General features: G+C 54.7%; 11 protein-coding genes across 11 annotated transcripts; 4 read left to right on the top strand and 7 right to left on the bottom strand.

Annotated features, from left to right (window-relative positions):
• Positions 1 to 261: 261 nt before the first annotated feature.
• BO70DRAFT_398582 (uncharacterized protein) lies at positions 262 to 1,833 on the bottom strand (the record flags this gene model as incomplete). The annotated part of the gene is made up of 1 exon (XM_025546792.1): positions 262 to 1,833. One exon carries the CDS (start codon positions 1,831 to 1,833, stop codon positions 262 to 264), a length of 1,572 nt encoding a protein of 523 aa, XP_025397299.1.
• Positions 1,834 to 3,488: 1,655 nt separating this feature from the next.
• Positions 3,489 to 4,943, top strand: BO70DRAFT_364250 (putative cyclin). The gene is made up of 2 exons (XM_025543761.1): positions 3,489 to 3,868; positions 3,947 to 4,943. Exons 1-2 carry the CDS (start codon positions 3,608 to 3,610, stop codon positions 4,586 to 4,588), a joined length of 903 nt encoding a protein of 300 aa, XP_025397298.1. The 5' UTR covers positions 3,489 to 3,607; the 3' UTR covers positions 4,589 to 4,943.
• Positions 4,944 to 5,250: 307 nt separating this feature from the next.
• On the top strand, positions 5,251 to 6,533 carry BO70DRAFT_296153 (ATG3/ATG10 family protein; the record flags this gene model as incomplete). The annotated part of the gene is made up of 2 exons (XM_025539527.1): positions 5,251 to 5,834; positions 5,999 to 6,533. 2 exons carry the CDS (start codon positions 5,251 to 5,253, stop codon positions 6,531 to 6,533), a joined length of 1,119 nt encoding a protein of 372 aa, XP_025397297.1.
• Positions 6,534 to 7,693: 1,160 nt separating this feature from the next.
• On the bottom strand, positions 7,694 to 9,243 carry BO70DRAFT_381361 (putative cell wall protein). Its single transcript, XM_025545464.1, has 3 exons — positions 9,136 to 9,243; positions 8,797 to 9,070; positions 7,694 to 8,737 (listed from the first exon to the last, which is right to left on the bottom strand). The coding sequence occupies exons 1-3, from the start codon at positions 9,229 to 9,231 to the stop codon at positions 7,818 to 7,820; spliced, it is 1,290 nt and encodes a 429-aa protein (XP_025397296.1). The 5' UTR covers positions 9,232 to 9,243; the 3' UTR covers positions 7,694 to 7,817.
• A 55-nt stretch (positions 9,244 to 9,298) lies between these two features.
• On the top strand, positions 9,299 to 9,861 carry BO70DRAFT_103359 (uncharacterized protein). The gene has a single exon (XM_025537809.1). It carries the CDS (start codon positions 9,382 to 9,384, stop codon positions 9,769 to 9,771), a length of 390 nt encoding a protein of 129 aa, XP_025397295.1. The 5' UTR covers positions 9,299 to 9,381; the 3' UTR covers positions 9,772 to 9,861.
• Positions 9,862 to 9,913: 52 nt separating this feature from the next.
• Positions 9,914 to 11,621, bottom strand: BO70DRAFT_364248 (uncharacterized protein). Its single transcript, XM_025543760.1, has 2 exons — positions 10,548 to 11,621; positions 9,914 to 10,356 (listed from the first exon to the last, which is right to left on the bottom strand). The coding sequence occupies exons 1-2, from the start codon at positions 11,410 to 11,412 to the stop codon at positions 10,121 to 10,123; spliced, it is 1,101 nt and encodes a 366-aa protein (XP_025397294.1). The 5' UTR covers positions 11,413 to 11,621; the 3' UTR covers positions 9,914 to 10,120.
• A 1,492-nt stretch (positions 11,622 to 13,113) lies between these two features.
• Positions 13,114 to 13,824, bottom strand: BO70DRAFT_398576 (uncharacterized protein; the record flags this gene model as incomplete). Its single annotated transcript, XM_025546791.1, has 1 exon — positions 13,114 to 13,824. The coding sequence occupies one exon, from the start codon at positions 13,822 to 13,824 to the stop codon at positions 13,114 to 13,116; it is 711 nt and encodes a 236-aa protein (XP_025397293.1).
• A 2,272-nt stretch (positions 13,825 to 16,096) lies between these two features.
• Positions 16,097 to 17,821, bottom strand: BO70DRAFT_364244 (dolichyl-phosphate beta-glucosyltransferase). Its single transcript, XM_025543759.1, has 3 exons — positions 17,494 to 17,821; positions 16,608 to 17,396; positions 16,097 to 16,522 (listed from the first exon to the last, which is right to left on the bottom strand). Exons 1-3 carry the CDS (start codon positions 17,608 to 17,610, stop codon positions 16,178 to 16,180), a joined length of 1,251 nt encoding a protein of 416 aa, XP_025397292.1. The 5' UTR covers positions 17,611 to 17,821; the 3' UTR covers positions 16,097 to 16,177.
• BO70DRAFT_103293 (uncharacterized protein) lies at positions 17,704 to 18,151 on the bottom strand. The gene has a single exon (XM_025537808.1). The coding sequence runs from the start codon at positions 18,034 to 18,036 to the stop codon at positions 17,797 to 17,799; it is 240 nt and encodes a 79-aa protein (XP_025397291.1). The 5' UTR covers positions 18,037 to 18,151; the 3' UTR covers positions 17,704 to 17,796.
• A 550-nt stretch (positions 18,152 to 18,701) lies between these two features.
• Positions 18,702 to 21,190, bottom strand: BO70DRAFT_354627 (uncharacterized protein; the record flags this gene model as incomplete). Its single annotated transcript, XM_025541876.1, has 3 exons — positions 18,702 to 18,857; positions 18,907 to 21,013; positions 21,072 to 21,190. The coding sequence occupies 3 exons, from the start codon at positions 21,188 to 21,190 to the stop codon at positions 18,702 to 18,704; spliced, it is 2,382 nt and encodes a 793-aa protein (XP_025397290.1).
• Positions 21,191 to 22,952: 1,762 nt separating this feature from the next.
• On the top strand, positions 22,953 to 23,741 carry BO70DRAFT_103226 (uncharacterized protein). The gene has a single exon (XM_025537807.1). It carries the CDS (start codon positions 23,051 to 23,053, stop codon positions 23,504 to 23,506), a length of 456 nt encoding a protein of 151 aa, XP_025397289.1. The 5' UTR covers positions 22,953 to 23,050; the 3' UTR covers positions 23,507 to 23,741.
• The last annotated feature ends 234 nt before the right edge of the window (positions 23,742 to 23,975 follow it).

Here is a 23,975-nt window from a genome sequence, read left to right as displayed (position 1 = left end):
GACGGCGTAACAGTTGGCCATATTACATATTACATGCTAGATCTTAGATCACCGTACATCGATCAATCTCGCAATGGGGTATTATTTAATTCAATATTCAACAACATGCAATCCTCAGCGCTATATCGCGTCTAGGTATCTTAGGTATCACAGTATAACAATGGTTCATCGTTCCCCAATCCAGGCACATCGACCTCGCAATAGACAAATCTTCCTTCGTAAGCTGGCATCCATGTCTCCTACACCAAGTAACACACCGTCTCACGGCCCAACCAGCCACAGACACTCGTCGATCGTGTTCTCCAGCTCCCCCAGCCGCTCCTTCAGCCCCTTGTTTTCCTCTTTCAATATCCCCAGCACGCTCCACGCTTCGGACGACGGAACCCCATGGCAGATGTTGCATTTGGAGCCGGTCCAGGAGCTGGCAATGCTCTTCGGGGTGAGTCCTTTCAAAACGCGGTCGTAGGTGGATTGTTTGGGAGCTGGCGTCGAGGCCGGCGCCCGGGTGGGTTTGGGTTTGGGGACAGGTGCAGGTGCAGGTGTAGGTTTGAGCTCCTTCGGGGGTTGCACGGGGGCAGAGGTGGGAGTGGACAGGGTAATCTGGGAGATGTTCGGGGATGGCGCGACAGTCGAGGCCGGCGACTCGAGCACTTCGCGACGTGAGAACACACTTTCGGACACACTCTCGTCTCCCGAGTCGAAGCCGGAGTCGCTCGTGAACGTACCATTGCTGGCACGTTTCATGCTCCGTTTGGGCGTCTGAAGCTCCACTCCCAGGTCGGATGTGCTCTCGTCGTCGCTGGTCCGGACGAGCAGCACGCTGCGCATGCGAGCCTCGTCCTCTCGGCGGCGCACCTCCCGCTCGTGCTCCAGCTCTTCTGCCATAGCTTTCACGGCCTTTTCTTGCTCGATGACCTTCTCGGCCATGCCATCTAGTTGGACCTTCAGGTTCCCGATGCGATTCCGGGTCACCTCGAGCTCCTCTTGCTTTTCGTTCTTCTCTGCCAAGGCTTCATGCAAGGCGAACGTCCGCTGCTTGTATGCAGCCTGCAGCCGTCGGAGCATGGTGTCTGCATTGCTCCGCAGGGCATCGAACGCGTCCCGCCCTTCCAGCTGGCTGAAGCCAGGGGGGAACAGAGCAGCGTTGACGTCGAAGTTCAAGAACTCGTCCTGGGCGGGTTCGGGGAGCTCCAGTCGGCTCTCCCCCTGACGCTTCAGTCCGAAGAACGAGAAGGGGTTCGACGACGTGACCTGCTTCAGCGGCGACGGCGCAGTCATCCGCTTCTGCGCCCGGCTCGACATGACGGGGGAACTGGGCGACCCGTAGTAATCACGAGAGCCTCGTCTCTCCATCGTGGTGTTCATTGTCTCGGCGTCCTCTTCTGTCTGGTATACCACGCCTAGGTTAACGGGTTCCGATTTTCCTTGGAACCAGCCCGACAAGCGTTTCGCTCCTTCTTCAAGTCTCCTGCGGGCGGTGTTTTCGGCGGTGGGGTTCGAGGAGTCGGTGCTACTGTCCAGGTCTTCGAAGGTTTTGGGCTGGTCGGCGAAGAGCTTCCTGGACGGAGGGGCCTGCCGGGGGATAATCTCGGTGTTCGCCCGACGGTGGGAGGGGTGCGAAGGGTGCGGTTTCGCCGGGAGTGGGGATAATGTATCCGAGCTCTGTGCTAATAAAGTTACAGGGGTAGGCTGGTGGGCGGGCTGATTGGCATCGTAAGGCTGACAATCCTCCTGGGCTGTCGCTGTCGCTGTCGCTGGCGTTGTCGAGGACAGTTGCAGGCTGTCACCAGCAGGCGTGGCTGTAGTTGACGGGTGGTCAGGGTCGCGGAGCATTGTCGCGGCCGAAGGGGAGTATGACTGGGCGTCGGGTGGAAGGGATGGGGCCTGGAATGGCGAAGGGATGTGGTCGGTCGCACCACTTGGACACGGACTGGAATGCCACGTCGATACGTTGTCCGCTCGATGCACGGTCACGTATGCCGCCGTCCGTGGTCAGCTTCAGTTGGGAAGCAAAAGGGGGACGGAAATGAGGAGCTCCCGCAGCTGCTCTGGTCTCCTTTCGGGCGGAGGGCGGGGCGATAAGGAGCAGTCGAGGAGGATGAAGGGCGAACTGGACGGCAGCGGGCCAGTGGTGTCGACGGCGTATGCGTGAGGGAAACTAAGGGAGAAGGACGCGATTGTAGCAGATGTTCTTCAGGTTGATGAGCTCGACCGCCAAGTGATAACTAGCGATCAGACGGAGTACCCGCACGTGCCCCTGTCAGCAACGAGTTGCGATCATGCACGATTGACTGGCTGATTTAGACGTGGATATATCTAGACCGATCTCTCTAGTCTCTTAGGCTGGCACTTTGCTCCGTAGGATGCGTTCGGAATCTTCGATATGTGGACAGAATCTGACGAGGAATCCGGCCGGATTCTTTTAGGGCGCGCACCAAGGAAATATCGCGAGGTTGGGGATGTATTCTTAGCAGCTGAGTAGAAAAATACGGTGGCTGAACGGCTTCGGTGCTCCACCACCACGAGGCCCCGGCCCCAGATGAGTGGTTGGGAGTCAACTGTCACCATGATCTTTTCTTAGACATGGAAGACATGGATTCGATTCGCTCTCCAGCTTCTTTCAGCTTTTGGGCTGCCCCAGGAAGACCTCCACCCCCACGACGTCATCTTTCGCACTGGCAGAGACTGGCATCAGTAAATCGTCTCAGTGACGATTGACGCCACGTCCGACGCAGTGACCAAAACGGCGAGGCCCCTTTCTCGCCTGTCCAGGTTTCATCCTTCTGGTGGAGTGGTGTCTAGAGCGCTCTTGGGGGGCCGTTTCATGGGATTGACGTAGCCCGTGGACGATCCCCCTCCGCGAGATTAAGCAATCTCGGGGTTGCGCATCGTTTGCGGAGGACAGATCAGGGGCACATGACAGGCTGGAGATGCCAGTCTGTACGGAGTATTCCAGTCATCAAGATTAAGAATGTACATACAGAATACGGGCCGGAGATATGTAGATGCCAGACTCGATGTTGTTTGAACCGGCTGGCTGGGCCGCGGGATGGAGATGCCAGCCGTTGGGTGGAACAACGGGACATTAAAGGGACCAGCGGAACGGCTGGGCAGTTGCATAGTACAGTTCCAGCAGTCCAGTTGCACTCATTCATGCCTGAGGACACAATCATGCTCTCAATCCCCAGAAATACTCAAGCTGGCCTTGTATTTCAACACCTGAACTACCTGACTACATAAACTAATACTCCACTACGGCTTACCCAGCACAGACAGTGATACTGCCCCTCACTGGAGATATCGTGGTCCCGCGCTGTGATATCACCAAGATCAGTCCTATCAGATCCTCCCACCTGCTACAATGATGAAGTCATCAATCTGGAGAACCCCAACTCATCATTACCTACACACGTGACTCGGACAGCACCCGGTCCGGGCGGTGAAGCCGTCTGGCAACAGCCTGTATTCTGCCTGCAACATCATCGCGGGAAAGATATTCACGACAAATGAATAAACAGTCCCCGCCATACTCCCAATGAGAATCTTCTTCCACCATCTTAACCTGCCTTAACGCTACTTCTCGAACACCCCCCCCACCCCTTACAGCATGGCAACCCCGGCCACCAGCGGGCTGAAGTACCTGTCCAATGCGCTCGCAACAGCCGAGCAGCTCTCGAACTCCTCGTCCGCCATCGACGGCGTATCCCCCGACCTCGAAGCCTCCATCCGTTTTGCCGGCGCCCAACTCACACAGACAGCGGGGATTCTCCTCCGATTGTCGCAAGACATCATCGCGCAAGCCATTGTGACATTCACGCGGTTCTGGATCGGCTCGGAAGGAGGCAGCCTCCGCATACACTCGGTGAAGGTAATTAACTGCCCTTCCTCCGGAGTGGCACAGAGAGGAGAGGAGAAACACCAATACTGACCAACGACTCATCTACAGGATGTCTCGGCCGCGGCGCTCTACATGACCGCCAAGCTATCCTTCCAGCCCACCTCCCCCCGCTCCGTGCTCAACGTCTACACCTTCCTGCTATCGAAGGAAGCCTCGCCGCTGTGGTTCGTGAACCCCAACGGATCGCCCGACAAGCCTACGCCAGAGACCTACCACCTCACGGAAGGGGGCTACCAGGCGCAGCGACAGGTCCTGCTGCGCACGGAGTCGATCATCCTGCGTACCCTGGGCTTCAACACCCACGTGGCCCTCCCGCATACCATCGCCCTGACCTACCTCCAGACGATGGGAGTGTCGTCGTCCGCGGTGGCGAAGAGGGTGTTCGAGCATCTGAACTCCGCACTGTTGTCGCCGCAGCTGCTGTACGCGACGCACCAGCCGAACGCACTCGCCGTGGCGGCGATCTATCTTTCGGCGCGGGAGGTGGGCGTGAAGCTTGTTGATAGCGACTGGTGGGAGGTTTTCGATGTCGATCGGGAGGATCTGGGGTTTCTGGTGGTGGGCATGGGGAGTATGGAGGGGTTTGCGCGGGCGGAGGTGGAGAAGTGGAAGGGCCGCGGGGTGCCGATGACGGCGGACGAGCTGGATGGGGAGATGGAACGGAGAAGGATGATGCAGGAGGGCGAGTGAGGGGTGACAACTTGCGTAGTGATACAAGATTCGGCATAGAGCGCCAGGTGCTTCACTGGCGACATAAGACTTGGATAGTAGACAGCACGTCTGTTCCGTGTCTGTCTGGTTTGGTCTGGGCCATGGACACATCCCCGCCGCTTTGACCTCCAGGAGAAAGAGAAGAGTGGGCGAGATTAATCATCTTCAGGCCCCTCCCTCCAGGCAAAGCCCTTCATGATGATGCGGACGAACCCCTTTTGGGCGAACCGCGGACCCGACACCCGTACCAGTCAGGATATATACTTCAGCTGAGATAGCGACCGAAGGTCCGGACATAGGACCAGCAATATGAACCCGATGAAGCAGCCCCGTGAAAAGACCCTCTTCATCGTAAAGGCATGATCAGGAAGAAACATGTGCGTTGGGCTGTGACTGAGCCTCTGTCACCTGATGGGCCCCGCGTGCTCTGAGTAGTAGTAATAAAATCGGACCTCGAAATCGAATGCCGTCACCGCCACGGACCGTCACCGGCTATCTAGACTCCCTCACTAGTTTAAGATAAACGTCAGATCCACCCACCCCAACTCCCCTCACTTCACCCACCTACTCTACTCAAATAACCCCCTTTCTTCCAAAACACCACCACAACCACAACCAACTAAAGACCACACCCCCAAAAGATGAACATCCTCCACTCCACCCTCTCCACCTGGCGCGACCGCCTGGCCCCGATCTCCCGCACGTCCACCTTCCGCAGCACGGGACAAATAACGCCCGAAGAGTTCGTGCTGGCGGGCGACTACCTAGTCTACAAGTTCCCGTCATGGTCGTGGGCGGACGCCTCCACGCCCGCAAAGCGCGTCTCGTACCTGCCGCCCGGCAAACAGTTCCTGGTGACGCGCGGCGTGCCGTGCCATCGGCGGCTGAATGACAACTTTGCGGGCGATGCGGGGATCGAGGATGAGGTTGTCAGGGATATGTTAGCGGGGGATGGCGATGGCGATGGCGATGGCGATGATGATGATGAGGGGTGGTTGAGGACGGGGGCAGCGGGGAATAATGCTTCGGGGGGTGGGAGGGAACAGGCAGAGACGGGGGCGGGAGCGAGGATCGGTGATGTGAGGACGGTGGATGAGGCGGGGAATATGCGCGAACGGGAGGAGGATGAGGCCGAGGATGAGGACGAGGAGATTCCTGATATGGAGGATGAGGATGATGATGAGGAGGCCATTATAAGGGAGCCTGTCGGGGGAGGAACGATGCAGTATGTCTTTCTCTTTTCTCCATCTCCATCTCCATACCTATCCACTATCTGTCTACATTACCTTCACACCACTTACCCCCTACTGCCTTCTACCTTCTACTTTATACCCCCCCCCCCCCCCCTCTCCCCCCAACATCCAACACACACTAATGAATAACATCCAGACCAACCCGAACCTACAACCTCTACATAACCTACGCGAACTTCTACCGAACCCCCCGCCTCTACCTATCCGGCTATCTCAGCGCCTCCCTCCCCCTCCCACCCCCCCTAATGATGGAAGACATCGTGGGCGACTACAAAGACAAGACCGTGACGCTAGAAGACTTCCCCTGGTTCGAAGGGGGCGTGAAAATGGCCACCGTGCACCCCTGCCGCCACGCCTCCGTCATGAAGACCCTGCTGGATCGCGCGGACGCCGCGCTGAAGATCCGGCGCGAGAAGCTGAAGGCAGCGGCGAAGGCGGGGGAGCAGCAGCAGCAGCAGCAGCAGGAAACGAAGGGGCTGGAGGGCTTGGTGGATGATGTGAGGGGGTTGTCTGTTGGGGAACATGCGGGTGGTGATGAGTGGGAGATGTTGCAGCATGAGCAGGAGGAGGAGCAGGTGGCTATTCGCGTGGATCAGTATCTGGTCGTGTTTTTGAAGTTTATTGCGAGTGTGACGCCGGGGATCGAGCATGATTTTACAATGGGGGTTTAATTTTTTCCCCCTTCTTCTTCTAATTATTCTTCTAATTATTCTTCTCGTTATGGATTTTGTTTTGTTTTGTTGCTGCTGCTGTTGTTGTTGTTGTTGGTTTTGCTATGGGTGTTCTTTTTTTTTTTCTTTCTCTTTCTTTTCGGGAATCTTCTGGCGTTGAGTTGATGACTGGGTGAATGGGTGAGTGAATGGGTGAGTGACTGGATGAGTGAGTGAGTAAGTAAGTAAGTGAAGGAGATTACTTCCCTTCCCACCCACCACCTTCCACCTATTCCTTCTTCTTCGTCTTAGTCTCCTCAAGTTGCCTGCTTATGTTCGTTCTTGTTTGCTTGCTTGCTTGCTTGCTACCTATGATTGATTGATTACCTTAACCTATGACTGGCGCACGTGCAGGGGAGCATATCATTATCATGTTATCACGAGACCCGAAGAACTTTTCTCTGGTGCACTTTCTCCTTTACTCTCTTGCTTGCTTGATCCGATGCTCTGCTCTGCTCTGCCCTGCTTTGCCCTGCTTTGCTCTGCTCTGCTCTGCTCTGCTCTGTTATGCTATGCTATTCTATTCTATAAAGACCAATCAATACCTACTATCTAATATTATCAAACATTTACCGTTTCTGTATGTGATGTAAGTAATCCACTTGATAGAGAAATAATAATAAATAACATTCAACTCAACTCAACATTACCACCTACTACTACTACTACTACTACTACTACTACTACTACTACTACTACTACTACTACTACTACTACTACTACTACTACTACTACTACTACTACTACTACTACACGACCAACACAAACCCTAACCAAAAACCTATCATCACAAATGAATAACATATAGGAATTAGTAAAATACAGACCAGCCAGTAATAATACATATGGAAATGAAAATGAAAATGAAAGTCAAAGTGAAAGAGTTAAAAAGAAAGAAAGAAAGGAAAGAAAGAACCCAAGAAAACAACGCCCACTAAGTAGTAATAATAATAATAATAATAAGTAAATAAACTCAGCCCCAAGCCTGAATCATGATGAAGGAAGAAATGACTGTGGATTGTGCGGGGTGGGTGGGGCGAGGGGGGGAAATTTGTATATGAGAAGGGAAGAAAGAAATAAGGAATTAAGAAAGACAAAAGGAAAAAGAGAAAAAGGGAAAGAAAAAGGATAGATGGATGATGGAAGGAAGGGAAGAAGGATATGATAAAGGAAATGGGTTGGGGATGGGGAAGGGGGGGGGGAAGTGTATTTGTGAATCCTTCTTGATAGATATCAGGACTGCAATTAGGCAGGGCATTGGCAGGTATGTGCTGGTATGGCTTCAGGAGCAGGGACAGGAGCAGGAGCAGGAGCAGGGACAGGGACAGGAGAGGGCTCCTGAGACCCAGGCTGAGGGTTGACTTGGACTTGGACTTGGGATTCAGGGATGGTTTGGGGTTGAGGTCCAATGTTGGACTGATCAGAGCTGCCTTCAGGTCTAGGTCCAGATCCAGAGGTGGACTGATCCTCAGGGCTCGCGTCAGGTCCAGATCCAGAGCCAATCTTGGGCTGAGTCTCGGGCTCGTGTTCCTGTTCCTGTTCCTGTTCCGGTGCAGGTGCAGGTGCAGGCTCAGACTTAGGGTTGGTTTGGGGCTCAGTGACCGGGGGTTCAGGGCTGGCTTCGGGCTCAGACTCAGGTTCGTGTTCGGGTGCAGATTCTGGCTCGGTGGGCTCAGACTCAGTCTCCGGCTCAGGAGCAGGGCATTCTTCGACCGGCTCCTCGGGTTCCTCGGGGGTCTCAAGAGTCGCAGTGGCCTCTGGTGCTTCGACTGGGGGAGCCGGTGCAGGAGGAGCCTGTGCAGGAGAAGCCGGTGCAGGAGGAGCAGGAGCAGGAGGAGCAGGAGCAGGAGCAGGAGGAGCAGGAGGAGCAGGAGCAGGAGGAGCCGAAGCAGGAGGAGCCGAAGCAGGAGGAGCCGGTGCAGGAGGAGCAGGAGGAGCAGGAGGAGCCGGCGCAGGAAGAGTTGGCGCAGGAGGCACCGGCTCCGACGAAGACGACGGAGAAAAGACAACAGCCGGAGCGGTAGGAGCAGTAGTAATAGTAGTAGTAGTAGTAGTAGTCAAAGGAACAGCCGGCACGGGTTCATTCGTGCCAACAACCACAACGGGCCTCTGCGGCGGCGGCGGCGGCGGCGGCGGCGGGGAGGCGGGGGCGCTGCCGTGGTCGTCTTCGGCGTCATCACCGTAGTAGAAGAAGTAGTCGACTCAGTCTCCGGCTCCGGCTCACTCTCCTCATAATCATGATGATAAAACTCGCCCAGATTGAAGCTCGGCCCATCCGGGATGCCAATATCATACGATTCCTCGGCATCCGTGCTGGCGTTGTCACTGGAGGGGACATCGTGATCGTTATTGTTACCATCCCCGCCATGCTCACCGTAGTGAGACTGGGTGGATTGGCCGTTTCTGTAGGAGGGGCCGTCGGAGAGCGAGAAGTCGGAGGCGTCGGCTGCTTGGGAGTTGGAGGTGAAGTGGTGTTGTCGGGGGGTGAGGGTTTGGTTCTGTGTCGTGGTGTCTTGTGTTAGGTATATATACAGAGTAGAGGAGAGGAGAGGAGGTAAGGTACCTGAGCAGGAACAGGAACAGGTGCTGCGAGCACTGCGGTGGGAGCGGCAGCTAGCAGGAGGCATAGCAGAGCTGGGAGATTCTTTGGGTTGTACATTTTGTATGTATGTATGTATGTTGTATGTGGTGTAGTGTATATGGAAGGAATATAACACCTCGTTTGACACTCTCGTTCAAGAAGCGAGTAATCCAAATGACAGACAGAGAACGAATGAACGAACGAATGACTGGATGATTGAACGACTGAATGCTGAGACTCGCAGCGGATGAATGCTCTGAAGAACTGAAAGTCAGTACCAGTAGACACGCTGGACTTCTTATACTCTCGCCAACCATCACCATCGAGCCGAATACAGGGACCAAGACCAGGACCAGACCCTTTCTAGGGCCATCCGTATCCATGACATCGTCGTCCAAAGGGTCAGGACCAGGGCCAGGGACAGACAGGGCCATGCAAGGCCCACGAGACAGTCAGTCGTCCCTATCGAATCTCATCCACGCTGTGGCCTCGTCCTCATGGAACCGAGCCGATCTGATCAGATCTAGCCACTCTGCAGGAGACGGAGACACCCCTTCGCAACGTCAGAGCAGTCTCATCGGAGGCATCGATGATAAGATAGGGAGGGATGGGACATGATCATCCGGACCTGGGGCGGATGCAAGGAGACAAGGAAGCCATTGTTACTATATGGTTACTTCGAGTTCCGCGAGTACAATAGAAAGTAACAACAGTAAGACAGGCTGACAAAAAAAAAAAAAAAAAAAAAAAAAAAAAAAACCTCCGTTGCTTTAATAGTTACACATGGTTGCCGATGCATATGCAAAGAAAAAATAAAAAAAAAAACAGCATCGTCATATTTCATCAATCATGACATGCATCCCTCCGTCCCGTAAACCCCCAAATTCCATCATGACATCAACAAGTTCCGTCGCCTAAACATGTGCTAGGAAGGTAATAATAATAATAATATGACCACACCCCCGATCTACACCTTCCGGCAGTCCGAATTCCCAAACGCCGTGCCGAAGTTGGTCGTGTTCTTGAACTTCAGTTCGGGCTCGCCCTGGCTGGGGGGCTCGATCTCCGTCTGTTTCTGATTCTCGCGGTCTTGGGGATACCCAAGGGCTTGCCTGACCTGGTCCAGAAGCTTCTGATCCAGCTCCTTCAGGAAGCCACTGTCGTGCTCCGCCTCGTTCAACAGGGAGAGAGGCCCCTTCAGGGCTGGATCGTCGGGCAAGTCCGCAACATTCGCAAAGTAGGAGTCGGAGCTTTCTGCGGGTTGCCGAGGCGCCTCCGGAGCAAGGGGCTCGTCGTCCTCGATTGGCGTCTCCTGGGGAGACGGTTGCTCCGTGTCGACGTCGCGATCGATTCGAACCATGGGCGTGTGACCAGCGTTCCTGGTCAGGTTGAACTCGGGGGGCCAAGTTGGGACAGCTTCAGCTTGAGGCTGTTGCGCTGCTCGACGGATGGCCGGCAAGGCAGCGAGGGAGAGTCCTCCAGCGACGGCGGCGACGGCGGCGTGATCACGCGGGCCAGAACCTCCGGGGGCAAGGCAGATGACTTGAGTGTGATCCCGTCGAGCTTGCTGTCAAGTCGCTCAATCGGTACCGGAACGCACGCGCTCGCGGACGGATCAGCCGCGTGAGACTGGGGCGAGAAGAGGGCCGCGTCCAAGGACGGTGCGGACGATAGGTTCCCTCCTTGCTCCGGGATCGACGTGAGGCCCCGGTGGTCCGTCTTCTCTGCGTCGGGGAACACCCTTGTGGGCCTGCTTCCGGGGCTGGAACCTTCCCACACCTGTGTGCTCGTCGGGTGCGAATGATCAGGAAGCTCTGTTGACAGCGAGCGACCGAACTGGTTGTGAAATGCAGAGAACGGATTAGACGCAAAAGCCCCGGTCGCGGCTGTACTAGTGGCGGCGGCCCCTGTGGACCCCCTTCCCCGTAGCAACGACTCTAGCTCCGAGATCCTCTGAGTCAACAGCGCTCGCTCATTCACCCATAATTGGCGCTCCTCGTGGAAGAGCTTCCTCTCGTTTTCAAAATTCGAGCGTTGGCGATCGAGGAGCGACCGTACTTGGCTGAGATACTCCGCACTGACGACGGAGTACGCGGTCCCGGAGTTACCAAGGCCTCGCATATGACTGGGGTTCGCGTCGAAGTAGGTGTCCGGCACCGACTGTGAACGACGAACGGGGGTCGGGGTTGGCGAAAAGCGCACCTCCTTGTAGAGGCTGCCGTGGCCATTGGGGGATTTCGTGGCGGTAGCGGATTTCATTTTGAGGGGGTGGTGGGATGGGTTGTGCTACTGAGACAACTCCAAGGGGCGTGTTGCACTTTATCGAGGGCTGCTTCCCCTCATAAAGGGATGGCGAGAGAGGGGCGACAGTGTAGGGCGAAGGGATGGGGGGGGGAAATCACCACCGTGGGTACTTTTAGTCGGGTGCTAGACAAGCGTCAGCTGCAGAAACCACAGCAGCATCACCGTGATTCTGGCGCGTGGAGCAACCCCAGCAAAACGACTGACAACCAGGGGACTGCAAAACAAGGGGCGACCTACCAGAGGGGGCGAATGAGGGGGCCAGCGCGGGGGGGGGGGCCAGTTGTTTGTATGGGGAGTGGTCAATGGAGCATAGATAAAGCCCGGAAGGCGCACGTTTGGGTCGGTGCCTGAAGCAGAGTTTCGAAACGCAAGGCGAGGCGAGGTGCTTTGAGCTTCGTGGACCAAGGACGTTTCGTTGCTGGAGGCGGCCACAGGAGGATGGCCAAGTGGACGATGCGACTGCAACTGCAAACTGCAGCGAAGGGTTCACAGCATTTATCGGACGGGCCTATGGTATGGTATGGACAGCGACCGAGGGGCTGGATTATTATGTCAACCTCAGACCGAATGGTGGTCGATGAAAGGATGGACGATCCACCCGAATGCGGGGGGTGGGGGGGAAAGAAGAAGTATAGCAGTAGTATAGTAGTAGTATAGCAGTAGTATAGCAGTTGATACTAAGCGATGGTCTCTACCAGATTATCAGGCACGTACCGAGGCAACGGGGACTAACCGATGTCGACAGTTGGCCAGCAGCAGAGCAGAGGGAAAAGGAAAAGACGGATCGATGGGATGAAAGCAGATGCTTTGGACGAGAGCGTCGGCGCTTCTTCTTCAAGTTCGACGAGAAAGGCAGCCTGCAGCCTGAGGCCGACGATCACGAGCCGGCCATGACGTGATGCCCGCCTTTTCTTTTTCCCTCGCGTTTCTCTGTCAACTCTTCCTTTGCATTAATAGTAAGTAAGTAGTCCTCCGTATGGAGTCCCCTTACGACCCTCCCCAGGCAGGATGATTTCATGATTCATGCGGAGCCCTCCGTCCCATCATCTGGTACGTCCACCAGACGGACCGATCTGAAGCTAACAGCAGCACTAGCCGAAGGAGCGGCAACGGTGCGCGTGCTGTCAGTCAGACCTGCAGCTACAAATGACTATGACTAGTAGTTATCTATGACTATCTACGAGGATTCTTCGAGGAGCCGACGGAAAAGTGGAATAATGATATGCTGTGTAATGCCCATGATCAAGAACGCCTCTACCAACAATAAGGATATCCGGGTTCCCAAGCAGAACACCTTGAAGTGCAAACCAACTTCCCAACCCCATGAACAAAAACTCCATCCATCCATCCTCCTTGCGCTGCACCCCCCACCCCAACTCCAACATGACATTCCGAGGTGATTGGCATTTTTTAAGTGGAGCCCCGAGACTAAGGGAGTCTCCACGATGAACTCTCCTCACCCCGATCTCCCCTCAACGTCATCCTGCATGATAGTCTCGGTGGGTGTCTGAGAGGTGTACGGCCAGTCGGAGAAAATAAAAGCAAAAAAAAAAAATAAAAAATAAAACGATCAACAAGAAGAGGGGATATTACTAATGACGAGATGCCGCGAACCAGACGAAACCATAGGAAAAAAGAGACCCGGGCGCCCGCCCCCTACGCGACAGAGAGCTTCGCCGGCGACGCCCGCGTGCCAGCCTGAAGCATCTTCTTCGCGTCGTCCATCACATAGCGATGCATAGAGGGCAGAGGAAAGAAATGCAGGTCTTTGCCCACGGCCCCAAAGATGGTTGCCAGATACCAGATGCCGCGGGCGGCCGACTCCAGGCCCCCGACAGCGGAGGACGGGAAATAGAAGCGCGGATCGAGATAGAAAATGACGCTGGTCCAGTTGGGCAGCTTCTCCATCAGCATGCGGGCGGCGGCCTTGTACTCGCGCAGGGTGCGCTTCGGCACGCCGGTCTGCGAGTGCACGAAGAAGAAGATCTCGAAGCCGACGCTGCGGATGCGGTTGCGCGCCGTCGCGCTCAGCGTGTCCAGGAACACGCCCAGGCGGTCGAGGTTGAATGAGTTCAGGAAGAACAGCGTGTTCCGCGAGTACACCAGGTCCTCGACCTCGTCGTGGATTTGGCGGTTCACGGAGAGCAGGCTGCGCACTCGGCCGTTCTCGCCCACCCAGCTGGGACACATGGCTAGGGCTCGGTATCGGCCGCGCGCGGTGAAGACGTTGCCCCGGTCGTTGACCACGATCAACGGGCGGTCCATGAATTCGTTCGGGATGTCCACGGCGTATTCATAGATCATGAGACGCAGCTCGAGCGGTAGCTTGAGGAAAGGCGAGTAGTCGGTCGCTGTCGCTGTCGCCATCGCCGTTGTCTTATCCTGATGCATCGCCTGAGGGATCCCCATTGCAATTGCACCCGATCAAATATCGATAACTCCAGCAGATAATGATCGATGGACAGATAGATAGACAGACAGACCGAACCCCCCCCCACGCTAGGTCACTAGTCGTAGTCGTCGTAGACAAAAAGAGCAGCAGCGATCCACTCAGATCAATATCAATCAACACCAACAACACCTCATAGTACGAGGTAATAAGTCAACGGCAGATAGCAGATAGATAGCAGACAGCAAATAAGGTCCGAACAGTAGCAGTAGCAGTAGTAGCAGTACAGTAGCAGCAGCAATAGCAGCAGTAGCAGCAGTAGCAGCAATGCTAAGTCCCGCAAGACGAAGATCGGCCGTTCTCCGCGATATATAAGCCCTCGGAGTCGACGTCAGCCACCACCCAGACAGGCAACACACAGATCCTGCAACGACACCCAGTATGTATCAGGTCAGATTAGGTCAGGTTAGGTAAGGGGTCAGTCAGTCAGATCAGATCACCCATCCAACTATATTATCTCATCGGGAAGTCAGTAGGTCGTGAATGAGACAGTGGAGGGTGCTATATCAGCAACAGCAACCGAATGAGGAATGTGCTGGTCTGTCTGCATGTGTAAGCAGCAAGCCAGTAGACAGTAGGTAATAACGAGTGGTTGGTGTGGTAGATAGTAGATAGGTAGTAGTAGTGTAACCGAAAAACGGAGGGTAAGTACAGTATGTACCTAAAAAAAAGGGGAGGGGGGGGGACGAAGAGGAGAAGAAGAAGAAGAAGGAGAGAGGAGAAGGATAAAGTTGCCGGTGTTTGGGTTTGCGACCAGGATAAATGAATATCAGACCACCCCCCTCAGCAGACAGACAGACAGACAGACAGACAACAACACAGTAGTAGTACGTAGTACGTAGTAAGTAAAGAAGTATGTATAAGTGGTAAGTAAGTAAGTAAGTGGAAGGAAAGATCACCTCAAACCGGCAAATATCCCCCAAAAACCTCCCGTTGAAAACACAACACATGTGCCTGCCTGCCTGCCTGCCCATCGCAAAAAAAATTTCTGTTCGGACCGAGTGAGTCCAGCCAAGGCCCGAATTCTATTTTTTTTTTTTTTTTTTTTTTTTACACAAGATCCTTTGGTTGATGGAAAGTTTATTCAGGGATTCCAAGATCCCAGAAAGAGAGGGGAGGAGGGTTTCGGGTGCTCCCGTTTGTGGTTCCGGATGGGCTGGTCTGTACAAAGTATCTATCTAGTTAGACCATTCATTGTACGGAGTGGAGTGAGTACTATGTAATTGGAATTGTATGGGGTGGAGGTGGAGGTGGAGATGGCTGTTCCGGGTGGTCTGTCTATCTGGGCTGTTTGTACCTTCCCTCCTAAGGTACGTACGTACTATACGTACACACGTTTGCTATCTACACAGTAACTATGTATAGTAAGTAGTAGTAAAAGTATGTGACTCCGAATTTTACTACCCAATTCAACCCCAATAACCATCTCCATCATCTCTCTAGCGAGACCAGTTGTTCATATTACCCTCCTTCCCTCCTCCCTACCAATCAACCAACCAACCAACCAACCAGTATACTACCCTCCCACCTCCCACCTCCTACCCTCCTCCTCTACCACATACCCACCCACCAAACCCCCTCAAACACCCAGCATAGTACCATCCATCCATCCATCCATGCACAAGTCTGATCTAGTCTAGTCTAGTCTAGTCTAGTCTAATCCAATCCTGCATGATGCTGATATTCCATTCCGCTTGCTCATCAGGGTCCGACCGCCTCTGCTCTGAGCGAGCCTCTGATGCAATAATGATGGGCTCTGTTACTTGGTAGTTTGTACTGCGAACGGGCCCGGTTTGGGATTCGCCACCGACCATCATCATTATCATCACCATCACCATCCATCGAATCGAATCGAATCGAAACTGTACTGTAGAACCTACACCTACACTTACACCTACACCTACTTACTTACTGCCAGGCTCGACGGAGGCTCGGAGAGGTGCCGTGCCGGATACTGCTGCCGACGGCGACAAAAAAAAATGATCATGATGGATTGGGGAGATTCGTATTACGAGTCCGGAGTACCATTATGGATATAGGGAAATATTGGGTTTGGTCAATCAGTTGAGATATTAATGGGTGGGGTAGATTGTTTTGTTTGTTTGTTTGTCTGAGTCTGGCTTTATGTAGGTAAGTAGGTAAGTAAGTAGGTAGGTAGGTAAGTAGGTAAGTAGGTAAGTAAGTAGGTAGGTAAGTAGGTAGTAGGTATGTGGGCCGATATAACTACTTGAAATAAGAATAAAAACAATAAAAATAAAAATAAAATAACAGTCAACTCCGCCTATAAACCCCAAGTAACCACGCCGCCCGCAAAACAGCCAGTCCCCAGGCCATCCCAATACTATCGCGGAGCACATTCAACTTACTCCCTGTGACCTCTCGCCAGCCGACGGGGACTTCGGCGACAGGGATGCCCGAAAACTCCGCCAGCATGAGCATCTCGACGTCGAAGATCCAGCCCTCCGAGTGCATATAGGGGATGATGTCGGGCAGGGCGGCCCGCGAAAACAGCTTGAATCCGCACTGGGTGTCTTTGATGGTGGCCGTCTTGGACGGCGTCATCAGCCAGAGGATGAGGTGGAAGGAATGCATGAGGAAGTTGCGCAGTTTGGATCGCTGTGTACACACACACATATCGGTGGTTAGTGATTTGCCTTGGCAATGCGCATGGGGGAATTCTAGGAAGTCAAGGCAAACATACCTTGACGACAGCCTCGCTTCCAACCATATGCGCCCGAGAGCCCACGGCCACACCACGGCCCTGCGAGTCCGCGGTCTTCTGACACGCGGTGATGAGCTTCCCGAGATCCTCGAATTTGCTGGCGCCGTCGGCATCTGCAAACACCACGTACTGGCCGCGGACGTGTCTCATGCCGTGGGTGACGGCGCCGCCCTTACCGCGGTTCTCGGTCAGAGTGACGACCCTGATGGTTCCGGAGGGGATATGGGCGCCCTCGTGGGTCTCCGGGGTCCACGGACCGGCGTGGCCCTTGGGATGCATGGAGAGCTGGTGATCGCGAGCGAACGAGAACGCCGTTTCCTCGGTCCGGTCCTTCGATCCGTCCGAGACCAGAATGATCTCCCAGCCCTTGTTATCGTGCACCGGGCGATGCGTCGCGGAGCCGTTCACCTGGCCGTTAGCCTGTTTCCGCTGCCGGACTTCCTTCTCGGCCGTGGCACCGTCAACGATGGCAGTCGTCCCATACATCCGTTCCAGGTAGTTCACAGCCTCTTCCAGCATGCCTCCGAGACGGTCCTCTTCATTGTAGGCCGGCACCACCACCGACACGAACAGATCGGGTTCCTCCACGGACGGACGGTCGACGAGCGGACCAGACCCTTTCTGTTTCTGAGCATCCAGGACATCTTGCCAGCAAGGGAGTTGTTGCGGGTCCGTGATTGTCCCGTCCTGCAAGACCGTCCGGTACTTCTTTTCGCCAGGAAAGGGTTTCCGCGGGATCGGAGCGACGAGGTAGAGGGTGGTGTAGAACTGTAGAGCGATTGAGCAAAAGAAAAAAAAAATTAGCGGTGTCGTCCAAGCAGCATCACGGATGGGCTGGGCAGCGCGAGCCCGGCAACAAACGTACCAGCACAAACAGCCCGGAGAGCGTTGCAACGAGGGTCACAAGTAGGACGGAGATCGGGACGCTGGCCAACAGCTCCGCGCAACTGACGCAGATGTCGGACCACGCATCTTCGACCATGGTGAAGACAATCGATGTCGGACGAGGGGAGCTCGTCGCAGCGGGTGAAGATTATAGCGGAGAAGCTGGGATGGGGGGAGTGGGAGAGAGGGAGGGAGGGAGAGCTCAAGTGCTCAAGTGCTCAATGGGATGAAGACGATCCGTAGTTGGCCAGCCATGCGACACGGAGCCTGTCAGGAGGATCAGCTAACATGGAGGGGGCAGCGATGCGATAATGGCCATGGCGAGGGAGAGGAGAGGGGGGAAGGAAACGTGGTGAGAGCGGCGAGCGGACCAAAATACCCAGCTAAGACAAGCTACGGATCCCCGACGCGTCGGCGCCCACAGTCTATCTCCGTGCGACGCTCTTTCTACTAAAGATACTCCCTGAGTCTGCTGTCGCCAGCTTGTCCTTTTCCACTGCCCTCGCCCTGCAGTCCCATTCATGTTACAGCAGCCCCGTGGATCACTGGATGCGCAGCCCGTCGATCGAACTGCGAACTGTATCCGCACTTACGTATGCACTTTAAATGACGGGGACCACAGCGGAGGCCCTCCCGTGCAGAACAGCCTACTATGGTACAATCTACATCCGGTTCGGGGTACGTATGCCACATCACAGGGCAATCGTGGCTTATTAGACTTTTTATTGCTTTTCTCAATTGCATATGTATCCGTGGCTTCCGCTCCAATTGCATGGCCAATGCTGGCATATATACATACCGCCACCCACGCACTTCCCCGGGATGATAAAAATCTAAGGCATCGCCGGAAATCGGGCGCAGGCAAAGAAACGCTGTGCTGAAGAGCTGAGCCAAGCCAGGGCTTCAACTTCCAAGTTGCTCTCATTCCTCCATAGGGTGGCTCACGGCCTCATGGGGTGTTACGCACGCATGACAGCTATGGTCTGTGCGTCGACAGGCCCATGTTATTCATGGTTCGACATCGGATCGTTAGATCACCTTCTCACAGATCTTCCAGGTATATTGAACCATCTCGAGGATATTGCGGTCTTAGATCGGGTCATCCATATCAATAGCTCCAATTGGAGGGTCCATGATAAGTCTCCAGCAACGTTCCTGTCGCACCTCTTGGGACAGATCACTGGTCATTCAGGTTTCGTGCGCGTTCACGTTCGGCTGAACCGGCCTCATGTCATCGGGTTTCGCAAACGGGCTGTATTCCTCGGCAATCTTCTCCAATTCCAAGGCAAATGGGGTTGCAGAAAATTCCCGCGCCTCAAAATCATACGTCATCCAACGTTGAAACTATCGACCGTCAGTACTATTCGCCGATAACCCTCTCGACAACGCTTACCTTGGCAAGCCGGATCCCCAGCCATATGCACCTGTACATCCTGGCAACATCTCGAGACGGCGGCTCGATCTCTCGTCCTTCGTCGGCAGAGGGTGAATCGTCGAAGAACGACGCAGGATAGAGCCGTCGGCTCCAGGCTAGGCCACGGATAAGGAAGTCCTCGGCTACCCAGGTGGTTTCTTCGGAGATGGGAAATTTGTCATTCTCGGCGATATCGGGTTTGATGTAGCTGCGGAATAAGGAGTTGAGGAAGATGGTAAGTTTCCTCCAAGGCACGGTGGCCTCCACACGGTTCATGCCGCGTGGGGTAAGCGATAGGCACCACAGGAAAGCCAAAGCGACATGGCATGCGGCATAGATGTTTCTATCACCAGTCTGCTCGAGGAACATCGACAGGCAGTGATAACTCAGCAGAGACCCGTAGAAAAGCTGAGGTGACGGGCTCTTGGAGTCTCGGAACGCTAGAAACGCGGCCCGCACCGCCTGAAGGTCGTCGGTGGGAGTCCAGTTCCTGGCAGCCGAGGCATAAACCTCTTCAAGAGATTCAGATGGCGATGCATTCGACTCGTCAAACTCCGGGGGCAGGTGGGCGTTTGCATTGCCATATTCGAGCATCGCTGCAGCGTTGGAAGCACAGATGTAGAAGCCCTGCATCCTGAAGGCTGGGCCTATCCGGCCGATCGACTGACTCAGGAGCGTCGAGAAGGTGTCGACCGCCTCAACGAAACGATCTCCAGAATCGCCGGTGTAAAGACAGCCGTGCGCAGCCACAAACGCGCTGACCAGCGGGAGACGGTGGATGGGTCTGGGCCCGTTCAGGAATGGGTTAAACAGAAGGAAGATACTTTCCCGGGTGCCCGCAAACGGGTGAATACTGATGACGGATTTCGTGTAATAGAAGAGTTGCTGGATGACATCCGGCCGAGCCAAGATCGCCAGATGATGTTGGATTCGGCCGACATTTGGGTTTCTGTCCGCAGCTTTGGTGTACCAGTATCTCGAAATGCCCGACCACAGATCACATTCGCGAAGGTCGCTTTGTTCAATGGCCATGCGGTATCGCGAGAGATCCCCCAGACACTCGAACCAGGTGTCTTCGAATGTTGCCGCTGTTTCAATCATGAGAGTCAACATGGAATATGCAAAGTGGATGAAGGTCACCATGTGCTCCAAAGAGTCAGGAAGCCGGTTGCGGAATAGTTCCAGGAGTGCATGGATCCCGTAGTGCCACATTCGCGCCGGCATTAAGTAGTTCTCCGCCAGGGATTGTATGGGAGGGCTCGCGATTGGATGTCGGGAGGCCAAAAAGAAATCCGAGTGCTCCCGAATGATGATGTGATGGGCGTAGGCGGTGGCCTGGTACTTGTCATAAGGGGCCGGTATAGGCTCGGCCGCCATCAAGCCGTCTTGCTCCGAGAGCCTCTGCTCCACCATTACTATGCCGCCATAGATCGCTCGGACATCGTTGATCAATTGCTCTTCTGTTACAATAGGATAAGCTTCCATATGTCGCACTAAGGTTCCGTGTGATTCTATACCTCCTTCTGTCCCAATGAGCCTGCCGGTGGTGGAGCTTAGAAGAACGGTACAGTTTCTTGCGCACTCCTGGCCGTAGCTCAAACCCTCTGCGGACGTGGCAGATAATCTGGACAAGGAGGCCATATCGCTGACGCTGGGTTCTAGAGGGAGTGGGCCGTCATCCGAGGTGGGGCTGGAGAGGGGAGATTGGGAATGGCGCGGTGATGGGCAACCATTCGTACCATTTGCCCGGTCGTCATCCGCAAGAGCTGAGGGTCGAGGAAGGCGAGAGTTGCTGTGAGTTGGGCTAGCTTTCCCCATCGGGGCCGCTCGATTCGATGGTCGAGTTGAGGGGGTGCCAGGCCGCCTCTTTTGCTCTTGCCATGTTCGGCGACGGGTCTTCGATGCGCTTGACGGGACACGCTCATTGGCTTGCCCACTCACATCATCCGAGACCAAGTCATCGGGCACGACCCCGTTTGAATCGCCTCTCCTGTGTGAGGACGAGGCGCTGGCCGAGTGCAGTGCTCGGTTGGTAGCCGAGGATCCCACCGGAGAACTGGAACCTGACACTATGGGTGAAGGCGGCCTGGAAGAGGTCAGAAGACTACTCAAGAAGCCGATGGTCCGAGACGGGGGCTACTCACTTGTGGGAAACAGAATGGGATTTGGCATCAGGGGACTTGGGAATGGGATGAGGCTCTGCGCCATCCTCCGCGTCCCGGTGCCGATAGGGTAGAGGGTCCCGACCACGTCCGTCACTCATTGTACTGGCAGCTGCAGGTTTATGTAACACGTCATCTGACCTGTATCAGCGATCCGGCCAGCAACGGATTGATAAGACGATCAGCCGGGCGAGGGTTGTAGACGATGGAGATGATGCGGGTGACAAGTTGGGACAGGTCAGGCCAGAGGGTTTAGCCAGGGGTCGTTCTTCTCTTATTCACTCAGAGGGCGGGAAGGTGACAGAAGTGGAAGACAAACACAGGGTCAAGTGACAGGAGGATGAAGTGAATCAAGAAATTAAAGGTAGACTTGAGGCAAAGACCTGACACTAAATGACAAAATAAAAAAACAAAACAAAACAAAACAAAAGACGGCCTATGAACGTGGATGGTATGCAGGGTATGGAGGGCTAGTAGAGCTCCCGAGTGGGAGTGGGAGTGGTGGGAGTGGTGGCAGCAGTATGACCGTTCGGTAAGATACACGAGGCACTACTACCACTGCATGGCATCAAGACCCATGATAGAGGGGAGGGGAGGGGAGGTAGTAGATAGAAGTCGGGACTATGAAAGAAAAGAGAGACGGCGGGGGAGATTGTAATAAGTACCTACCTACCTGGACACGTTGGAAAGCACGGAGGGATTATTTATAAGTAAGATGACATTTAGGTTCTTTAGGCAACTAAACTCATCTCTGCCTAGGGAAAGGAGCGAGCGAGTGAGCAAACCGGTTAGGAAAATTGCGCACGAACACACCAAGGCGGGATTGATAGTCCAAACCCACTGCGGCGTGATAGTGGCTGAAGAATGGATAGATCCAGCAGGGGAATCCGGAGCAACGACCCAGAGCAGAGGAGAGGTGAGGAGAGGGAGAGGAGAGGAGAGGAGGAGAGGAGAACCGATGAGGTGGAAGGCGGAGAAGAAGCAGCAGCAGCAGCAGCAGTAATAATCATCTGGTAATCTTCCGGTATTATTGTGGACCCGCCGCCGTGCTGCCGGGGTAATTGGACGGTACGGTATTCTAAACCCAGCCCGGGTAGCCTGACGATTCGTCCCAGTTGCCTTGTCGCCTGCCACTCAATCCTTGAAAGGATCAACCAACCTGGTAGATCCCGATCAGTCTGTCTGCACATCTGCTCCATTCTACAACTCCGAATAGAACCGTGGCGGGCCTGATATCTACGCTATACATATCCCTATACCTACATATACTGTTCGAGCTCCTCGTTCGCCACATGCCGCCAGATCACCCATCGACGTTCTAGACACTATGCGACCGACTCTCCGAACGCCAGGTCAGGTCTTCCAGGAATGAATGCTACTTCCTTCCTCGGTGGGAACTGAACATCAACCTTACAACCACATACAAACATCCATGTCTCCCCTCCTCTCTTATCTTCCCCCCCCCCCCAAGTTCATGCTCATCACAGCAGCCACGAGGCTGTGCCGTACTTAGCGTCAGAACCCTCCTCCCCTTCTATTTCAATAGTCCTGTCCCATCCCCTCTAGCAACCCCGGCAGCCATGCAGTTATCCGTTATTCAGGGACGTTTGATGCTGGGACCCGACGATTTGGGAAGAACCACACTTACCGGAGCTCCTTGCATGCAGCAGCCCGCAGCCATACCTACCCTACCTGACTCGATCATCACCACCACTCTATCCAACAAGCTTACATCCTGGAATGAGGACGTTGGCGCCCTTGCGTGATAAGGTGCACGCCCCTCGAACCCACTGTTTCTCGAACCAGCGCCATGCGGACCATCATCCCACTGGGATACACCACCGCAACCGGGTGGCCGACGGCGCTTAGTTAACCTCCGACATGTTTGGAATGTTTGATCGCCGGTACATAAGGCTGCCGTTGCGGCGTTGACAGCGTCAAGCCCCCTCCCTATTGGGAAAATGCCCGGGTCGCAGCCTGGCAACACCATTGAGAGGCCGTCCGCATTGCGCTGCCCTCGCCAGCCGAAGCCACCTGGGCTAGTGACTTGGCCCCATTTTGTTCTCTGTCTCACGGGGACTTGGGAGGCGACTCACTGCACAGGCCGGTTTCTGGATTCCTTCCCATCGGGTACGCACCGGGCAGACCAAATAATCGGGACTGCCCTTGCATGGACACCGCTTCTTCGGTTCAGGGTTGGGTTTCTTCGGTTGGTGACAGTCCGTAAAGCGCAAGTCGCGCCTGTGTATAGAATCGACGTAACCAGAGCCTTGGTCGGTCAATATCAGGCCGGTGCACGAGCAAGACTTACCATCTGGCTCTGGCCATACCTTCCTTCCTACGGCATGGCAATGGTAGGTTCTCGCGTGTGGGGACGAATCGTGATCAGCACGCCACGTTCAACGTCCGAGGCTTAAGGTTACCAGCGTGGTTCAGGGTCTGATCGGCCTCCGCCCCAGTGAGGCTGGTAGATTATCAGCTAGTCGCGTGGGTCAGTCGTATAACAGTGGGACGGTGCCTTTTCCTCCGTCTACAGCGTACAGTGGGCATCTGCCAACATGTCCTGGCTGGGACAATGACCTGCGATCCGAATGTCATATCTAGAGCTCCGGCTCGCCCGGAAGGGCACCCATTGTCTCGTATTATAGCTCACCATGGTATATGTCTGACATAAGACAACCGCGCATCGAGTCAGCTGCAGTCGCGCAGTTCCTTGAGCGAGCTATGTCATGATCGTGGGTGTACCGGTAGGGATGGCTTGTCTGCCTGACCGATATTGGGTTCAAGTAGGGGGCCGTGCAGAGGGTCAGTTCATCAGGTCTATCCGGCTTTCTGAGATCACATGCCATATCGGGTAACCATGGGGGTCATGTCATGGGTGCAGAA

Source organism: Aspergillus heteromorphus, assembly GCF_003184545.1.
Source record: "Aspergillus heteromorphus CBS 117.55 chromosome Unknown BO70scaffold_22, whole genome shotgun sequence".
In the NCBI taxonomy this organism is placed as follows: domain Eukaryota; kingdom Fungi; phylum Ascomycota; class Eurotiomycetes; order Eurotiales; family Aspergillaceae; genus Aspergillus; species Aspergillus heteromorphus.
Note: the sequence above shows the minus strand (reverse complement) of the source record. Positions and strands in the feature narration are given on the sequence as shown.

Coding starts and splice junctions, on each gene's coding strand:
- BO70DRAFT_364250 (XM_025543761.1), top strand. CDS start 3,608: ATGGCAACCCCGGCCACCAGCGGGCTGAAGTACCTGTCCAATGCGCTC. Junction 3,869..3,946: donor TCCGCATACACTCGGTGAAG/GTAATTAACTGC, acceptor ACTCATCTACAG/GATGTCTCGGCCGCGGCGCT.
- BO70DRAFT_381361 (XM_025545464.1), bottom strand. CDS start 9,231: ATGTACAACCCAAAGAATCTCCCAGCTCTGCTATGCCTCCTGCTAGCT. Junction 9,071..9,135: donor CTGTTCCTGTTCCTGCTCAG/GTACCTTACCTC, acceptor ACCACGACACAG/AACCAAACCCTCACCCCCCG. Junction 8,738..8,796: donor TCATCATGATTATGAGGAGA/GTGAGCCGGAGC, acceptor ATGACGCCGAAG/ACGACCACGGCAGCGCCCCC.
- BO70DRAFT_103359 (XM_025537809.1), top strand. CDS start 9,382: ATGCTGAGACTCGCAGCGGATGAATGCTCTGAAGAACTGAAAGTCAGT.
- BO70DRAFT_364248 (XM_025543760.1), bottom strand. CDS start 11,412: ATGAAATCCGCTACCGCCACGAAATCCCCCAATGGCCACGGCAGCCTC. Junction 10,357..10,547: donor GTCCCAACTTGGCCCCCCGA/GTTCAACCTGAC, acceptor CCGACGATCCAG/CCCTGAAGGGGCCTCTCTCC.
- BO70DRAFT_364244 (XM_025543759.1), bottom strand. CDS start 17,610: ATGGTCGAAGATGCGTGGTCCGACATCTGCGTCAGTTGCGCGGAGCTG. Junction 17,397..17,493: donor TCTCCGGGCTGTTTGTGCTG/GTACGTTTGTTG, acceptor ATCGCTCTACAG/TTCTACACCACCCTCTACCT. Junction 16,523..16,607: donor GAAGCGAGGCTGTCGTCAAG/GTATGTTTGCCT, acceptor GTGTGTACACAG/CGATCCAAACTGCGCAACTT.
- BO70DRAFT_103293 (XM_025537808.1), bottom strand. CDS start 18,036: ATGAATGGGACTGCAGGGCGAGGGCAGTGGAAAAGGACAAGCTGGCGA.
- BO70DRAFT_103226 (XM_025537807.1), top strand. CDS start 23,051: ATGCCCGGGTCGCAGCCTGGCAACACCATTGAGAGGCCGTCCGCATTG.